At 58.4% G+C, this 15,761-nt stretch overlaps 3 protein-coding genes across 3 annotated transcripts; 1 reads left to right on the top strand and 2 right to left on the bottom strand.

Annotated features, from left to right (window-relative positions):
* Positions 1-1,100: 1,100 nt before the first annotated feature.
* On the bottom strand, positions 1,101-2,825 carry NCLIV_009280 (putative F-box domain containing protein; the record flags this gene model as incomplete). The annotated part of the gene is made up of 1 exon (XM_003880443.1): positions 1,101-2,825. The coding sequence occupies one exon, from the start codon at positions 2,823-2,825 to the stop codon at positions 1,101-1,103; it is 1,725 nt and encodes a 574-aa protein (XP_003880492.1).
* Positions 2,826-5,568: 2,743 nt separating this feature from the next.
* NCLIV_009270 (conserved hypothetical protein) lies at positions 5,569-9,512 on the bottom strand (the record flags this gene model as incomplete). Its single annotated transcript, XM_003880442.1, has 4 exons — positions 5,569-5,785; positions 6,344-6,781; positions 7,223-7,306; positions 7,720-9,512. 4 exons carry the CDS (start codon positions 9,510-9,512, stop codon positions 5,569-5,571), a joined length of 2,532 nt encoding a protein of 843 aa, XP_003880491.1.
* Positions 9,513-11,728: 2,216 nt separating this feature from the next.
* Positions 11,729-15,574, top strand: NCLIV_009260 (conserved hypothetical protein; the record flags this gene model as incomplete). Its single annotated transcript, XM_003880441.1, has 1 exon — positions 11,729-15,574. The coding sequence occupies one exon, from the start codon at positions 11,729-11,731 to the stop codon at positions 15,572-15,574; it is 3,846 nt and encodes a 1,281-aa protein (XP_003880490.1).
* Positions 15,575-15,761: the final 187 nt, after the last annotated feature.

Here is a 15,761-nt window from a genome sequence, read left to right as displayed (position 1 = left end):
CGACGTCCGGTCCGGGAGAAGCGAGAGTGTCGCTGACTTGCGAGAAAGAGAGCAGCGAAGGCCAGGCAGGAGAGCAAGTTAGAGGGACGATCCGAATTCGCGCGTCCGATCTTTCTCTCTGGGGAGACGAGGCCCGTCCATGCCGACGTCGCCTCCGAAACAGACAGCGGTTGCTGCTTCCGCAATTGCAGAACGGACAGTCGCAGTCCAAGTCGTCCTCCGGCGGCGAGATGTCTAACGCTGAAGTCAATGGGAGAAGTGAGTCGGAGGAAGAAACGTTTTCCTCCGCTGGCACCCCTACGTGGAGAGGGGAAGGCGAGGCAGGCCTCGAGACGTGAAAGATAGGCGTGAGGTGCTTGTCCCAAGTCGAGGGTAAGTCTGAGAGTTCACGACTCCGTGTGTGCAAGTACGACCGTTTCACATACGGCGACGGATCGTCCGGATCAACAGCAAGCTGGGCAGAGGAGCATCCACGTAGCGGATGGCGGAGAGAGGTCAGAGCCGGTCCGAGCGACTTTCGCGTTTCTTTGTCATCTCCCTCTCCTATCGAGAGAACAGAAGGGAGGTGAGTGGCGCAGTCCGCAGCGACAGACCCATCTTCCTTCCAGGAGCTAGAGCGGCAGGCAGCCTCTGCTTCCAAGAGGGTCTGATGTCTTTGACCATCTGAAGGTAAAAATCGAGGGAGCCGGGAAACTGTCACACTTGAACCCAGACAAACGCCCGAGCTGAGGGGGGATATCCCTTTTCGAGATTCAGCAGTCCTATCGCGCTTCACTGTATCAAGTGCACTTGCAGAGACTCGGCCTAGCGGTACACCCACCGTTACTGGACAGATGCCAGAAGCTGTGGGAGAAATATACGTGGAACCGCCGTCATTCCACTATCTATGCCCACGGAGTTATGCTGCTGGAGACAAAGACTTATCTCGAAGGCAGTAAAAGCGCATCGTCCTAACTGGGGAGGCAGCCCCGGTCGCCATACCGGCCGCAGCCTGTGTGCCGGGTTTTTGGTAGGAGTTCCGCCCTCGAAGAGCCAACTTTGTGTTTCTCGTGCTCCCACCCCTCCAGAGTGTTGCTCTTTTGTCTGATTCTTTCCACCATCTAGGCAGAAGACGAAATGCGTTTCCTGTAAAAAGAGTGCTTTCTTTCACGGAGGCGCTCCTCCCTGTTTCCCGCTTCTGGCTTACCATTCCGCGGGACGCGTTCTCCTTTCTCTCTGATTTCGGAGCTTCGGAGGCCTTCGCTTTCTGCTTCGACCGACGAAGTGTGGCAGCAGCGAATCGGGGAGTCACAGGAGGATCTCGGTTTCCCGGTTTCTGTTAGGCGTGGGCCGCTGCGTACTACCGGCAGAGACGAAGGGAACGAAGGCACGGGGTGCTGGGTTGCAGCACTCGACGGTTCTCCCTCTTGACTGTTTTTTACGGTGTATCTGCTCAACTGCGGATTTCCGCTGGGAAGAACTAATGCGTCCTGGTTGGTACTGTTTGTCCTGCTTTCCGTGGATGCACGTCTCTCCGCATTTTTCGAGTGCGAACGAGGAGCTCTCCTTAGAAGGGTGTTTGCAGTTGTCTGATCAAATTTCCAGATGGTGATCAGGACGTCGCCCCCAGCAGTCTCCTTAGACATGGTCATGAGATGTGTCGACGAGAATGACATGCGGAAGACAGTGCCTCGTGAGATGTCCGGTTTTAGTTCTTGTAGACAAACGAAATGTTTGTTGTGCGAGCCCCAAATTCTCACACTTCCTTCAGTGTCGAGAGAAGCTAAAAAGTACTCGGCGAGATCTCTCCAGTTCATCACGTGGCGAACCTTCTGCACCGGTGCCTCATGCCCCCGCAAACAGTACACATTCGCTCCGTCACGAATGTCCCAGATTTTTATCGATCGACTCCTCTTTACCAACCAGGTGACAATGTGTCTGCAGATCTGTTGACACTGTGGCCGCAACATTAAACCGTTTGCCGAGCACTCGTGACACTCTGTCCCGTCTGGGCCTGCGCAGCATCGATTTCCTGCCCAGCAAAAGTCTATGCCCTCTACTGTGTCGATCAGCGGCGTCAACTCGCGGTGCTGAACTTTATAGAGGAGTTTGAGGTTTTCGGAGTGGAAGACAAAGAGCGTGCGCTTCGTCAAAAAGGTGAAATGCAGGTTCCGAAGAGAGACGTCTAGGGGCATATTGTTCCCAGGCGTTTCGGCACATCCAGCAGAAGCTGAAGCATCTGTGTCTGGTGGAATTGAGAGAAGCGACACAAAGGCGCCATTCGAGAGTTCGAAGACATGCACCTGCTGCTCTAAATGGAGGAAAACTTTGGTCTTTCCCACGACGACACTCGGCCTGGAGGCGCCACCCTTTCTATTTGTCACTGACGCTCTCCACAGCTCCTTTCCTTCCTCGATATCTACACACTGAAGAACTTTGCCGTTCTCCCACAAGAGGCACGAGCAATCAGTGGCCATGGCTAGACAGCCTTCATACGAGTCAGAGAGTGGAGGCTCAAGGAGAGTAGGGTGGTATTTCACCTTCGCGTTTCCTCTGCGCAGATTTGAAATGAAAGTTGAAATTTTGAGATACAAGCTTCGCCAGTCATTGTCACCCGTAAAGGTGACGTAGTTCTCGTACTTCCGGCCGAATTTCTTACTTACAAATTCTCTCCACAGAGGCTGCAGGTCTGAACAGCACACTTCTCTCCACTTGCGGCATGTCGCGCTCATGGAGCAAACGTCGTTCGGAGTTAAAAAAGAGGCAACGTGAAAAACAACGGCAGTTGGCAGACACCCGGGGGAAGACAAATCTGTCTCACGATATAATTTGTTGTCCTCAGCCATTTTTGCGTATGCTCTGGGGACAATGACAATTCCCTGTCGAAAGAAAAACGAAAGGAAGCTCGGATCTAGAAAACCGATCAATGCAGCAGCTGGGGAGAAACAAAAAAGGCATCCCGGAGAAGCTTGCAGTGCAGTCTGGGACTGCCTCTTGTTTGTTGAGCTTCGGGTTTGCTGTATGGTCAAACTACTTCCCCAAAGGAATCGAGAGACAACATCTCTTCATTGATTTAGAAACCGACGAGTGCGTTTGTCTCGCGGCGCGTTGGGACATGGTGTTCAGCTGGGTTTCAGTGTAAACTCCAAAGGGAAGCAGAACGAAGGACAAACTAAGAAAAAGCACCTGAAACGCACAGTGGGATAAACATCCGCCGGCGCTGCCCTGCTGTGCCGCCACCCCTGTCTACTGTATTCTTTAGGAACTAAGGCATTTTCTTCAGACAAGTAGAAACATCTTTCGGGTTTTGTCTCTTGTTTCCGTGGACCTGCAAGTGACGATAAGCGCTAGAGAGCAGCATCTGAAACCGACTATGGAAGACCGCCAAGTTTTTCAGAACATGTCAGTGAAAATTGACAAGCGAGATGGCGAAGCACCAGAGATGTCGAAACAGCGAGAGTGAAGTCAGACGACAAGCCATTTTGATGTTCTCCAAATGCACCCCAAGAGATCGAGCCAAGAAACGTGTGTTTTCGAAACACACATGCGAATCAAATACCGACGAGAAACGCGTGCTGACTGAGACCGGCGAAGGAAAGTAAAGCCAAAACGACGGCAATCTTCCTCGTGGGCACGTCGGAAACATCAACAAGAAGAAAAACGTTATGTGGGGCGACAAAGCTGGAAATCGGTGTACAATTTGACTCCGAGACAAGTTCTGCACGGCGTTCTGAGAGAGAGCTGCGAGTTAATAGCAAGAAGCGTGTGCTCCTCGTCGGCGACCGGCTAACGGAAGACACTACAAGGGAAACAGTGAAGACACATACGTCATAAATCGGTAGAACACGGAAGGGATACAAAGTGTGGTCTGAAGGCGTTCTCTCCATTGCAATGTCCCAAAGGAAACGAACCAAAAAACTTCATGAGGGAAAGCGGAGAGCGATAGGACACGAGCCTGATTCCGTGAAGAAAAAAAAGCACCGGAAAGCAACCGTTTGTGACAGCGTTTTGTGGTAAAGGGGGAAGCGTAAATCATGTCAACCAAACCTGGTGATGTATTTTCTCTTACCCCTCTGGTGCATCGGTGTTCGGCGATCAGAGAGGGTTTCCGACGTTCTATAACTGTAAACGAACACGGACGCCGTCGCTCAGAGATCGTCAGTCTAAGTGGTGAGCGCTGGAGGGTTCAGCCGAAACGGTCGGTGTGCCAGCGCCAGAGTTTGGAAACATCTAAAATCTATTGACAAAATGAAAATGAGCAAGGAACGCGGAAATGGTGGAAAGGCCCGCACGTCAGCTGCGTTTAGGCCAAAGTTCGAACACCACTTGCCTGTCTTTGTTCCTTTTCTGACGGGCTTGATATGGGATTTATCCGGACCTACACATTTAGAGTTCGTGATACACACGCCTGGTGCAGTGTGGCGGTTTGGGAACGTGGAACTTCTCAAGCAGTATCAATAGATGTTGTAAGCGAAAACGTTCTTCGTCCCAGTCGAGCAGGCGCTCGCGACGGCTCTGGCTGTTTCGGTAAACACCATGAACCGTTTTCCTTAGAAACTTGCACTCACCGTACATCCACACACATTTACGTGCAAAATGCGCAGAGTTTTCTCGTAAATGCCGCAGTTTACGGCTTCCAACGGTAACGCCTGGTTTGTGACACACACTCTACGACACACTTTGAAAAGTCTGAAGCTCCTGAATTCAAGTAAAAGTCAATCGGAAGAATTCTTGCGGCCCACCACCTGTGGAGGCCGCCTGCAATCTTTCATTCTCTAAGAAAAGAGGTTTTCAATTTGGAAAGACGTACTCTTGAAGGAGCCTGCTGTCTGGCCCCTCTTCTTTTGCTTCAGCTTGGCTTCTGCCCTTCCCTTCCTCTTTCCTCCACTTCCGTTACTGGTCGACTTTTCCTGTCGGGCGTACTACCTCAATCGAAGATCTCAGCAGGTGACTACAGCTTTCTTCCTTGCTCGTTCTCTGATCTTACTTTGCGTCTCTCTCGCGCTCTCCGCCAAGCATCGTTTTCCCTCTGTCGCAAATGTCGTGTAATGCCCCAAACTGTTTCGTGCTGCTGCAAACGAAAGCCTGTTCTGTTCGTTTCCACCACTCATCGCTCTCTCTGTTGTGCCATTCGGCGGCTGTTCACCGCAACGCCTCAATTGGTGTTAAGAGCTGATACAAATCATGACAAACTTTTTGCTTCGGAAAAGATGGTCTGTATAATCAGTGACTCGCTTCGTGTTCCGCCCACGTCTGTCTGCTGGTAAGAACACCAACATCACCGCTCCAAAGAAACATTGCCCGTGCATTAGGGTAGGAACGTGTTGTTGTCTCTTTTTCGCTTGAGAATGCCGTCCCCTTTCTAAATAAACCCGCACGACGGTGCGCTCCGTTATGCTCCTGTGCGCATGCGTGCAGAACCTCCCCCCTTCTTGCGTTGAGTCGAGGGAGCAGAAAAAAAAAACAGGGAGGTAAACGTTCAAACCAGCCACGCAAGGGCCTCTGCGCTCCGTCCCGTCTGGGAAAACACTTCATTATTCACCAACGAAACAGCTTCTTGCTCAGAACCGCTTCCTCCTAGGACGTCGTTTACATGCACGGAATGAAAAATTCGTGCGCAACTGAGGAGCCATGTCCTAGGGTCAAGGCGGCTGGCCCCCAGCCACGAGCTTCGGCTTCTGCAGCAAGGAGAGCTTCCAGTTCGAGTTTCCCTTCAGCTTCGAGACGAAAACCGAAAAACTCGAGTCTGTGCAAGTGGCCGAGCCGCCGGACTGCTTCCATAAGCACCGTCCGGCCCTCGCGAGATCTGGACGCAGAAAGAACAGGACCACCACGTAAAACACGTTGAACGGGAACGCCAAGCAAAAGCCGTTGCGAGAGAACCCTAGACATGCGTAAGTCTCGCTTCCAGGCCGATACGCGCAAGAAACTGCCACGAAGAGGAAGGAGCCAAGGCACACACGAAGAACGTCGACCGTCGGCTAGAGTGCACGACTGCGCATCGGCGATAAAAAAAGTTGGAGCCGACACAGAGGCCCTTTGTTCTCGCCCCGAAGTCACCCAAGGCGGCTGAACGATAAACTGTGTGAGAGGCCCACAACAGCGCACGACCTAGGACCACAAAAAACGTCTGCACAGACCGTGCATACCCGGTTCTGTCGGCATGGATAGGCACCGTCCTTCCGAAACGTCTAAATCCTCACGAGCAAGCAAGCGCCCAGTCAATGAAAAGGCCTAATATGTGGCGAGCGCCCTTTCATCCACGCAAAAGAAATAGGCTGTCTGTACACTGCAGACCGCCTGCTCATACTGGGTTTTTTTTGGCTGGATTCGTGGCCCCTCCTCCAAGCCGGCTTCCTCGTACCGAAAGCTTTCCACTTCAGTCAGGCGCAGCACGCGAAGCGCTGGAGCGACTCTGGCCAGGAGAGTGATGACTCGGAGATCCAGAAGCATCATCTGGAAGGTCTGGAGACGCGGCAGCGCTGACTGGCACCGCTCTGTGGAGGGGCTGTTCCGGTGCTGCTGATCGTCTGACGGGAGAGCTCGCTCGCCACGAGGGCCTCCGTCAGGGACGGCTGAAGATGCCGCCTGTGGACGGCGCGATGCTCGACCAGAAGCCTCACTCCCTGCAGCGGCATGGCCAGCGCCTCGCGCGCTTCGTGCCGATCCAGCGTTCGGGTCTTCTCCGGCCAGGTGTCGGAGAGACTTGATCAAGAGCCGATTGAGGAAGATCATCTGGTCATCGTCGCTGTCGGTGTGTACCGCCAGGCTTTCCAGTTGCGGGCAGCCTTGAAGCAAACAGCTAGGGTGTACACACACACACAAACAAACAAACAAGCACATGCACAGAAAGCTTGCAAAGGCTTCGACATCTCCTGGCCGTACGTCGAGATCCGCACCCTTCGCGAGTCGAGGTTGGGGCGACACACGCAACAAAGGCCCCCGCCACTCTTGCCTCTTTCCCGCCCTCCCACCAAAACCTCTAGCTTTGCGAGTTCGCCCCGACAGCTCTCTCGCGAGGCAGCGTCCAATACGCGAGGACGCGCTCTCGCACACGCTGCTGCCTTTTTCCGCCTTGCAGAGACTTCCCGCCCTCCGGTCGCCTCCGCAGACGACGCGGCGCTGCTCTGAGGTGTGGACAAGGGGTCAGGCGCCGTTTTCCACGCGTTTCGCGCCTTGGCAAAACAGCACTGGAAGTCAGTCAAGGCCGCGCGGTCTCCGCGCTAGAATGGCATGGCCTTACCCGAGATCGTGGGCGTCGTCTGCCGCCACCTCAGCGAAGTGCAGACGCAGGCTCCGCAAACTCGGGAGAGAGATAGCGCCGCATCTGAAACGACCCAACGAAACACATGAGGCATCATCGACCCGAGAGTGTCAGAAGCACGGCGCAGAAGAGAAGGCCGGCGAAGCCCGGAAAAGCACAGGACGCCAAAGAACAGCAGCACCCCACACGGATACGCCCAGCGACACGCAGACAGGCATCCCACCACACGCTTCTTCCACGAGACGGAGCGCGTCTCCATCCGGATGACGCGGGAGGCTTCCCCCAGAGAGTTCGTAGAAAGCGCGCTGACATCGAGAGGAACGTGGATGCTGCCGAGAAAAGCGTCTGGGCGTTTCTCTCCGAGTCTCGACTCCTCCCCACCCCATTCTCGGTTTTCGTACGTTTGTCCTTCGTCCCTTTCTCTGGATCCTCTGGATCACTCGGCCCTCGTCATCTCGCTCCGATATCGCTCTCACTTGAAGCTGCGGGGCGTGGCGTTGCACACCTCGAGCACGCGCAGGTGCGCCAGGGCGTGGTTCCCGAGGCTGTCGGCGCGCAGAGACACCATGGCCAGCGGAAGAGTTGCGAACATGCCCCGCCGCCGGCTGACGTCCAGTTCCAGCGTGTCGAGGCGGACCGCGTCTGCGAGAAGGCGCGAAAGAGGACACGTGGGGAACCAGAGGTCTTGCCATCGCGACGCGTCGCCTTGGAGGCTCGCCAGCAGGTGCGCAGAGACGGCGACCGACTCGCACGAGCCGCAGCCCCTGGCGGGCTGTCTCCGCGGCGGGGCCGCAACGGCAGGGCGCACGCGGGGAGCGTCTGCGTGGGCCGCCGGCGAAGGCGAACCCGCAGAAGAGAGACGCAAGAGCGAAGAGGCAGGAGCCGAGGCAGAGTCCGCAGAGACCGAGCAGGGAAAAGATGGAGTCAACGCGTCGGACACCTGACGCCAGGAAGAGTCCGCAGTTGCCCCGCTTCTTCCGTTTGGCGGGCAACACCCCGGCGTCGCTCCGTCCACGGTGTTGCCTCCAGGCAGGTCTGCGCCGGCGGCATCGGCTGCCTCAAGGCCACAGGCGATCGGAGCAGAGTCTTTCTCATCGTTGCTCGGGGGTGCGCAGCCGGGTTCGGGCGACTCCGCTGCGGGTCGCCGGCAGCTGCAAGGCCAGTAGACCGGCGTCTTTGGAGCCGAGTGAGAGACTGCCCCGGCGTCGCTGAGCGCCTGGAGGGGCCGGCAGACTGCGCGCTCGAGAGGCGCGCGGCTCATCCGCCACGAGATGCTGCCTTCGTCGAGGCCGCGAACGGTGAGGCGGCGAAGGGTGGGTGCGGACCGCAGGAGGAGGAGGCAGAGGAGCGGCGAGGGGGCGACGCTTCCAGGGATGCAAACGTCGACAACTTCCAGCTGAGAATACTTCCTCATGTGAAGGAAAAACAGGAACAGCGGAGAGGAGACGGGCACGTCGATGAAGACACTGCCGCGCGAGGCAGGCGACGAGGACCGCTTGGACACGGAAGCCGCCGAGGGGAACCCCGAAGCGGTAGGCGACCGAGCGGAACATGACGCGGCCGAGTCCTGGCCCCTGCACGCTGGAAGGTCCAGAGGATCTGCCTGTGAGTCGACTGTGCCGCAGTTCTCACGAGCGGATTCGCGCGTGTCTGTGCCGCGAGAGTCTCTGAAGGAGTGAGTTTGCCCGCAGTCTTCTGTTTGAGGCGAGCGGGAGTCGTCCGCATGCGAAGCGACGGCGAAGCAACAAATTCGACAGCAGCTCGGGCAGCACTTTCTAGCCATCGCGAGCGGCCGATCTGGGGCGAAGAAGGAGGCAAAGGCGCTGGCGTGCTGAAGAACGAGGGTGCGCACGAAGGGGAGGGAAGACAGGGACAGATACAGTGTCCGACACAGGGGCAGGACGCACTGGAGCTGCTCGCGCGGCGACAGCAGGCTCAGCAGGCTCAGCAGCAGGTTCGTGTCGAGGCCGAGGAGGTAACAGGGCTTCGAAGACTGGCCCGAAGAGACGCCTTTTTCGGAAAGAGGTGTGCGCGAAGCAGGCGAAGCAGTGGAACTCCCGGAAGTGTCGACCGGCGCTCCTCGCCTCAACTTTTTCTGCGCCGAAGGCACAGCGGCCGGTGGAACACCGGACACAGCTCGCCATGCTGAACGGACGGGCGGAATCGAAGGAACTCCCGCTCGCGGCGGACTCGACGCGTCGCGCACCTCTTTCGCCGGATGGTTTGTTTGGGAATTCCCGTTCGGGGGCTTTTCACGTTTTCTGTCCATGTTGCGACTTTTGGGGGTGTCGCCTTTCTAGGAGAAAAGCAACGCCCAACGCAGCCCGCAAGTTCCTCGCTGCGTTATGCGCAACTGCCAGAAAGGCAAGCTTTGGAACTTCCCGCACGCACACGCGTCCTGCATCGGGCCGACCCTACCTGGAGTGTACAGACACCTGGACAGCAGCGCAGAGGCGGCGGAATCTGGAAAATTCCTGTCGAGCAGCCACCTTTTCTGCGCCCTCCCGGGTCGGCCCGAATCGAACCGGAACGCGGCGAGCTCTGTCGCCTCAGACGAAGCCGCCAGTTGAGTTTGGGGGCTGAAACGCAGACGCTCGTTGGAAGCTGAGCCTGTCCTGGAGCGGCGATCGAACGAACTTTGGCCGCCGCGAAGAGGAGCTTGATTGAGGAAGGTGCTTTCAGGACGTTTCCTCTATACGCGATTTGCACCGACCTCGCTGTGCAGCGTCAGTTTCTCGCGTTCTCAAAGAACCGAAGAAAACACAGTTGGTGCGAGACAAGACCAGCAACGTGAAGGCATTAATGCGTCCCTGCATGTTTGAGGTAAACGGCGATCCTTCCACACACATTGGCAGAGAATCCGGCGAGGATCGCTTGCGAAAGTAAGGCAGCTGCGTTGGTTTCATCTGTCCAGCTAGTCCTCGCCAGGCGATGGAGGGCGACACAAAGCGGAACCGCGTTCTCGTTTCGACTGTTCTTCGCCTGCTCCGTCCACCGTCCTGTTTCAGTTCCCACCCGTTTTGTTCAGCACAAAACTTGGACACCGTAGAGTTGTGAGTGTTGTGTAGAGACGCGGCAGGGACTCACACTGTCGCCTCTCGTTTTCCCGAAAACCCCCAGCATGACGACCTCTTGGATTTTTTCGCATTGGGGCTGCTGCTTGTGTTGTGGCTTCTAAACCGTGTCGCCATTGCATGCAGCGGTCGGGCACTGAATATGCAGGACGGGAGACCGCGGACAAAAGCGAATCCATCGCTGGTATTTTCCCCGTCCTCTCACGACGCGCTTCGTTTCTCCTCTGTCGCTAACGGCTCCACATTAAATCAAAGTTCCCTTTCGTTATCGTCGTCCCTGAAAGCGCTTGGAGGATGCCTTCCATTTTCGGTCTGCTTTCCAGGGAGGGCCGACGCGGTACAACATCTGGCTACGCCGTCGGCAAATTTCGAAACGACGGGTTTTGATTGGACTGGTTGGCCATCAGGAAAGTTACCGTTTTATTCTTGTTGCATTGGTGGAAGATTCCCCGAAACAGGTTGTGTAGTCGCTGCCTGGAGCCCCGGTCCTGGTCATCTCTCCTGCCTCAGAAACTCGCATGCTCGAGGCCGGCTTTCTACCGTGTTTCCGCCGTCTGTTCTCTGGTTTGAAGGGAAACGCCTCGTAGCAGCAAATTCGTGCGTGTGGTCAAAACGTCCATGAGGTTCCGTGCTTCGGCCCGTAGTCCTTGGGCGTTCCGTCCCCAGGCCGAATTCCTCCATTTCTGCCGAGACACTGTGCAGGCCTAATGCCCTTGTGTAGCTCGAGCTTAAAGACGACTCTCCCTTTTTCTCCAGTGAACGACGCCAGTGGCTGCTGAGCTTCCCGTTTTGCCTGTCTCGTCGCCGGCGCCGTGTCTGCCGTCGTTCCCGCTGTCTCAAACTCGCCTGTTTGGGACCTGGCTCTCCGCTTCAAAGTATTCCAGCGCGTGCATCCCCTCGGTTTTTCTCGAGAAAATGGCGCCGGGCATCTGCAGCAGAGAGCCACAGCAACCGAGGCGCGTGTAGGGCGTCTCAGGGCTGTTTTTCTCTCGCGGCTGTTCTCTAGGGGATAGCTGGTTGTCCGGTAAGTTTTTCTCGTCTGTCCGATCTTTGCCTATCCACAGTGCATGCACTTTCTTCTCTCGTCTGTGTCTGCACATTTCGAGGAAGCGGGCACACACAAGTGTCGCCTTTGAACTTGGTTGTGCTGACCTCTGTAAATAGCCCTTGTCGCCGGACTTGCCGGGGCCGACGCATGTCGCTCTCGCAGTGACCCGTTTCGGGTTTCGCCCCTCACGTCTTCTCTTGCGTTCTTGCCTGTGTGGCTCGGCACGCCCCGACTGTTTTTTTGCCGATTTCCAGCTCCTTACGCGCCGATCTTCTCGCTCCTTTTCGCACCGTTGGCCTCTCAAAGGGCTTCCCCCCGCCGATCGCCGGCTCGCGCAGCTACGCTCTCAGAGCCGGTGGCGCGATGCCGCCTGCAAAGAAGCGCCCGTGCCGGCGCTGGCCGTTCGTGCCCGCCGAGCGATTTCCTTCGTATCCGCGCCTGGCGCCTCGCCTCAGGGCGTTCATTCGTCAACAAAGACAGCACTTGCGGGCGGAACTCGTCCGGCGTCGAGAACAGCAGTACGAGAGCGCTGTCTGTCTGTCGATACGCAGCGGGGCAGAGCCGCCGTTTTGTGTCGCGCCAAAGCCAGGCGCTCCCGATGCAGGCGCGGAGAGTCGAGGGCGCGTGGCCACAGAAGACCAGAGTGGAGGCGCTCCTCGCTCTCTGCAGAGGAAAAGGCCCTTTGAGGAGACGAAAGAGGAAGAGTGCTGTCCGAATTCGCCAGAGAGAGACGAGGCGCAACCGCAGTCTCCTGGTGCGTCGCCTGCGCACCACGCGACGCGGTCTGGTCTCGGCCCGCGCGACGTGCGCTGCGCCCCCGTTTCGCCGCGTCAAAACGCCGCTTTCCCTCCCGATGGCTCTCCATCCCGGTCCCGGGTCGCCGACCCGCAGTCGCCTGTCTTTCGGCCGCGCACTGACGGCGCTTCGTCCAAGCAGGGAGGCGCCAAGCCCCTAGGGCCCAGCGGCAGTGCGGCGTCTGTGCCTGGCGCCGCGGGTCTCTTCCCCTTTGCTTCTCATCGTTTTCTTCCTCCGCGGTCGGAGCCGGAGCGGGCGGTCCGGCTCGGCCTCCTCCAGCGACAGTTGCTCCTCAAGCGGCAGCTGCATGCGCGCCTGGTAGCGACCCTCGGAGAAGTTGAACGGCGGTACGAAAATTTCGTGGAGATCTCCGCGATGGAAGATCGAGAGTCTGCGCAGGAGATCGAGGAGGAGGAGCATCAAGCACACATCGAGAAGCAACAAGACGAGCTCGAGGCTCTGCATGCATCGATGGAGAAGCGCCGCGCTTCTCAGAGGGCCGACCGGGAACGCAAACTTCTGCACGAACGGCTGACCCGCCAGCGGTGTCGGGAAAGGCGACGACGTGCACAAGAGGAAGAAATCCAGAACGTCACCAGTGGAGCGCCGCCGTCGATCTTGATGAAGGAATTGACCGCTCTGTCGGCCTTCGTTGCAGGCGGCCTCCCTGCAGGCGTGGCTGCGGCAGCGTTATTGGGAGGCAGAAGGCTTGCATCCTCCGCAGAGACTGCCCAGACACCCGGCGGAGCTCTTGCTGCCGCAGAAGATTTCCGGAACTCGGACGCTGCGGAGTTTTTCGCACAAACTGCGCGGCCAGATGGCGCCAGTGCTGGAGACAGGATCGGCAAACCCATGCCTGAGAACTTTCGCGGACGTGCGCCAGGGTCGGAGGACGGCCTCTACGGGGCTGCGGTCTCTGCGGGGAACCCGGAAGCCGAGTTCGGCGCTCCCCAGGCAACTTTGCATTCGCGGCATGATCCAGCGTCAGCTTCACGCACACCTGCGCCTCAGCGCCTGCTGACGCGCATGGCGCCTGTTGGCCCGCTCCTGCGCAGCTCTCCACGGAGCCTTTCCGGAGCTGCGTCCGGGTGGGGAGTCGCCCAGAAAGGACCGGGCGGGCCTGGCGAGGCAGGACCGCTGAGCGGGTCAGGCCTCGCCTCGTCGGGCGGAAGAGGAGGCGGACTGGGCAGAAAAGGCCTTCGACACCGCGGAGGATCTCGAGCAGCCTCGGCGACTGCGGCGGCAGCGGCAGGCGGTCCAACCAGCAACCTGGCGATGCTGCGCGGTCTGGGCGTCGGAGTCGGCGGTCCCCCTGGAGGTAAAGCCGCTGCCGTTTTGGTCGGTTATGGCCAGCAAAAGCCTGTGGCTGTGAAGGCGGGGGGACGCGGCGGACGTTGCTCCATGCGAGGCCCCGGCCGAGGCGGCAGTGCAGCCAAACGCAGCCTTCTGGCGCCGGCGGGAAGCAGCAGTGGAAAGGTAGGCGCTCCCGGATCCGGACCGGGAGGCGGAACTGCGTCGCCGGACGGGTCTTCTGGTGCGTTTGCACCCGGCGTCAGTGGGGCCGCGCTGTCTCCACTGCAGGTCGCGTGTCCGCCGGCGACTTGGAACCCTGTGGTGTCAGGGAATGGAGGGACTCCTGGGCAGCCGCAGCAAGTTCTCCTGCCTGCAGGCCTCACTGCCTCTCACCTCGCCGCCTTCAACGCGAACGCCGCGGCGCTTCAGCAGGGGACCACCGGAGCTGCGGCGGGAGCGGGGTCGGGCAGCGCCTCCACGTCTGCCGGCCAAGCCTCGGCCTCAGCAGTCGGTGCTCAGCAGCATCGAGGACATCTCTCAGGCGGTGCCAGCAGCCGCCTGTCGGCTGCAGCTCCGGGAACGCAGCCAAGCGGCGCAGGGGCGGCTGCAGGCTCTGCCTTGTTGTCGCTCGCGAACACGCAGGGGAGCGGCGCGGGTGGAACTGGAACTGCAAGCGAAGCAACGAATTCAGCAGCTGCGGCTGCCGCAGCGATGCGGCCCCTAATTGCGGCGGCAGCAAGTGGGTTGCACGCGAACCACTTCCTGCTGACGGGCTTGAATCCCCTCGTGGCAGCTGCGAATGGACAGGCCAGAGCAGGACCGCGAGTGTCCCCCGGAAGTGGGGTAGCCGGCAGTTCACTCGGTGCAGGGCTGGGATCCGAGGGGAAGGCGCCGCTGCTCGTCGAGTTGCAAAAGTTGGCTAGCGGAGGCGGCGGTCTGTCGGAGGGAGCGTCGCAAGCAGGAGTTGAGTCTTCAACGTCTGCTCAGAACAGCAGAGCGGCGGTAGCCAGGGCCACGCCCTCGGTGTCGACCTTGGCCGGTACAGCGGCAACAGTGGGGCCGTCGACAAGCTCTGCGGCGAGCGCTGCAGCGAATCTCGTTGCGGCTGCAGTGTCTCAGCAGAATCGGCAGCAACAGCACGCGGGAGCATCAGGCGCCAGTGGAGGAGGCGGGCCAGGCAGCGTCCGCGGTGCCGGGGTGAATCGAAACGCTTTGGGAGCAGCGGCTGGACAACTGTCCGCCGCCTTGGCCGCTGTCGCTGCATCGAACGCGACTGGGTCGTCGACCGGCAGCCAGCCTCAGCTCCTCACTGCGATGCTTCAAGCGGTTGCAGATGCGGTACGGGCAGAGCAGCAGAGACAGCAGCTGTTGCAGAAACAGCAGCAGCTTCAGCTTCTTCAGCAACTGCAGCAGCAACCCCAACTGCAACAGCAGCTTCTCCAGCAGCAGCCGCAATTCCAGCAGCTGGTTCTTCAACACCGTCAACAACAGCTCTTACAGCAGCAACAGAAATTGGTCCCTCAGCAGGCACAACTGCAGTTACAGCTTCAACAGCAGCAGCTGCAGCAGCAACTGCAACAGCAACTGCACATGCGACAGCAGCAGATCTTTCAGCAGCTGCAACAGCAGCAGCTGCAACAGGACCAGCCTCAGGAGCCGCCTCAGCCACTGCCGAAACAGGTTAATCAGCTACAGCAGTCAGACCAATCCCAGCTTCAACTTCAGCAACAACTGCAGCAGCTGCACGTGCAGCAGCAACTCCAGCAGGCTCTGCCGCAGCTTCTCCAACAGCGACAACAGGCAGAAGAGGCAGGAGAAAATGTGTCAGGGGCATCATCACTGCTGGGCCAAATCTCCGACGTGCTACGCAAGGCAGCTGCGACGCAGTCTAACTCTGCACTTGCTGGTCCGGGAGGGAATCTGCAAGCTCAGGCGAAGTCTGTACCAGCCGCAGATTCGAAGCGGCCACCAGTTCTGGGGTCCGTCGCAAGTCTTGCCCGAGCACAGCAGACGTTGCTGGCGGGAAGCGCAGATGATAGTGTGTCTCTGAGGACGTCTCCAGGGGTACAAACAGCTGGGGCCAGGCTCGGGTTCGGTTCTGGCGAGGGTACTTCTGGCTGACCGGATGCAGCACGGGAACCGCGGATGTGAGGCTGGACAGGAGTTGTATCGGCACGGGAATATGGTTTGCCTACGTTGTCTGCTGCCAGCCGCCCATATGGGGTGCGTCGTTTTGTCGATGCTGTGGACAAAACTAGAAGTTAGATTGGTGTCAGTCTCCGACCATCGCGGCCGAGTGTGATGACGT

The sequence above is a fragment of the Neospora caninum genome, chromosome III (genome assembly GCF_000208865.1).
Source record: "Neospora caninum Liverpool complete genome, chromosome III".
Classification (NCBI taxonomy): domain Eukaryota; phylum Apicomplexa; class Conoidasida; order Eucoccidiorida; family Sarcocystidae; genus Neospora; species Neospora caninum.
This window is presented reverse-complemented; position numbering and strand designations above follow the sequence as displayed.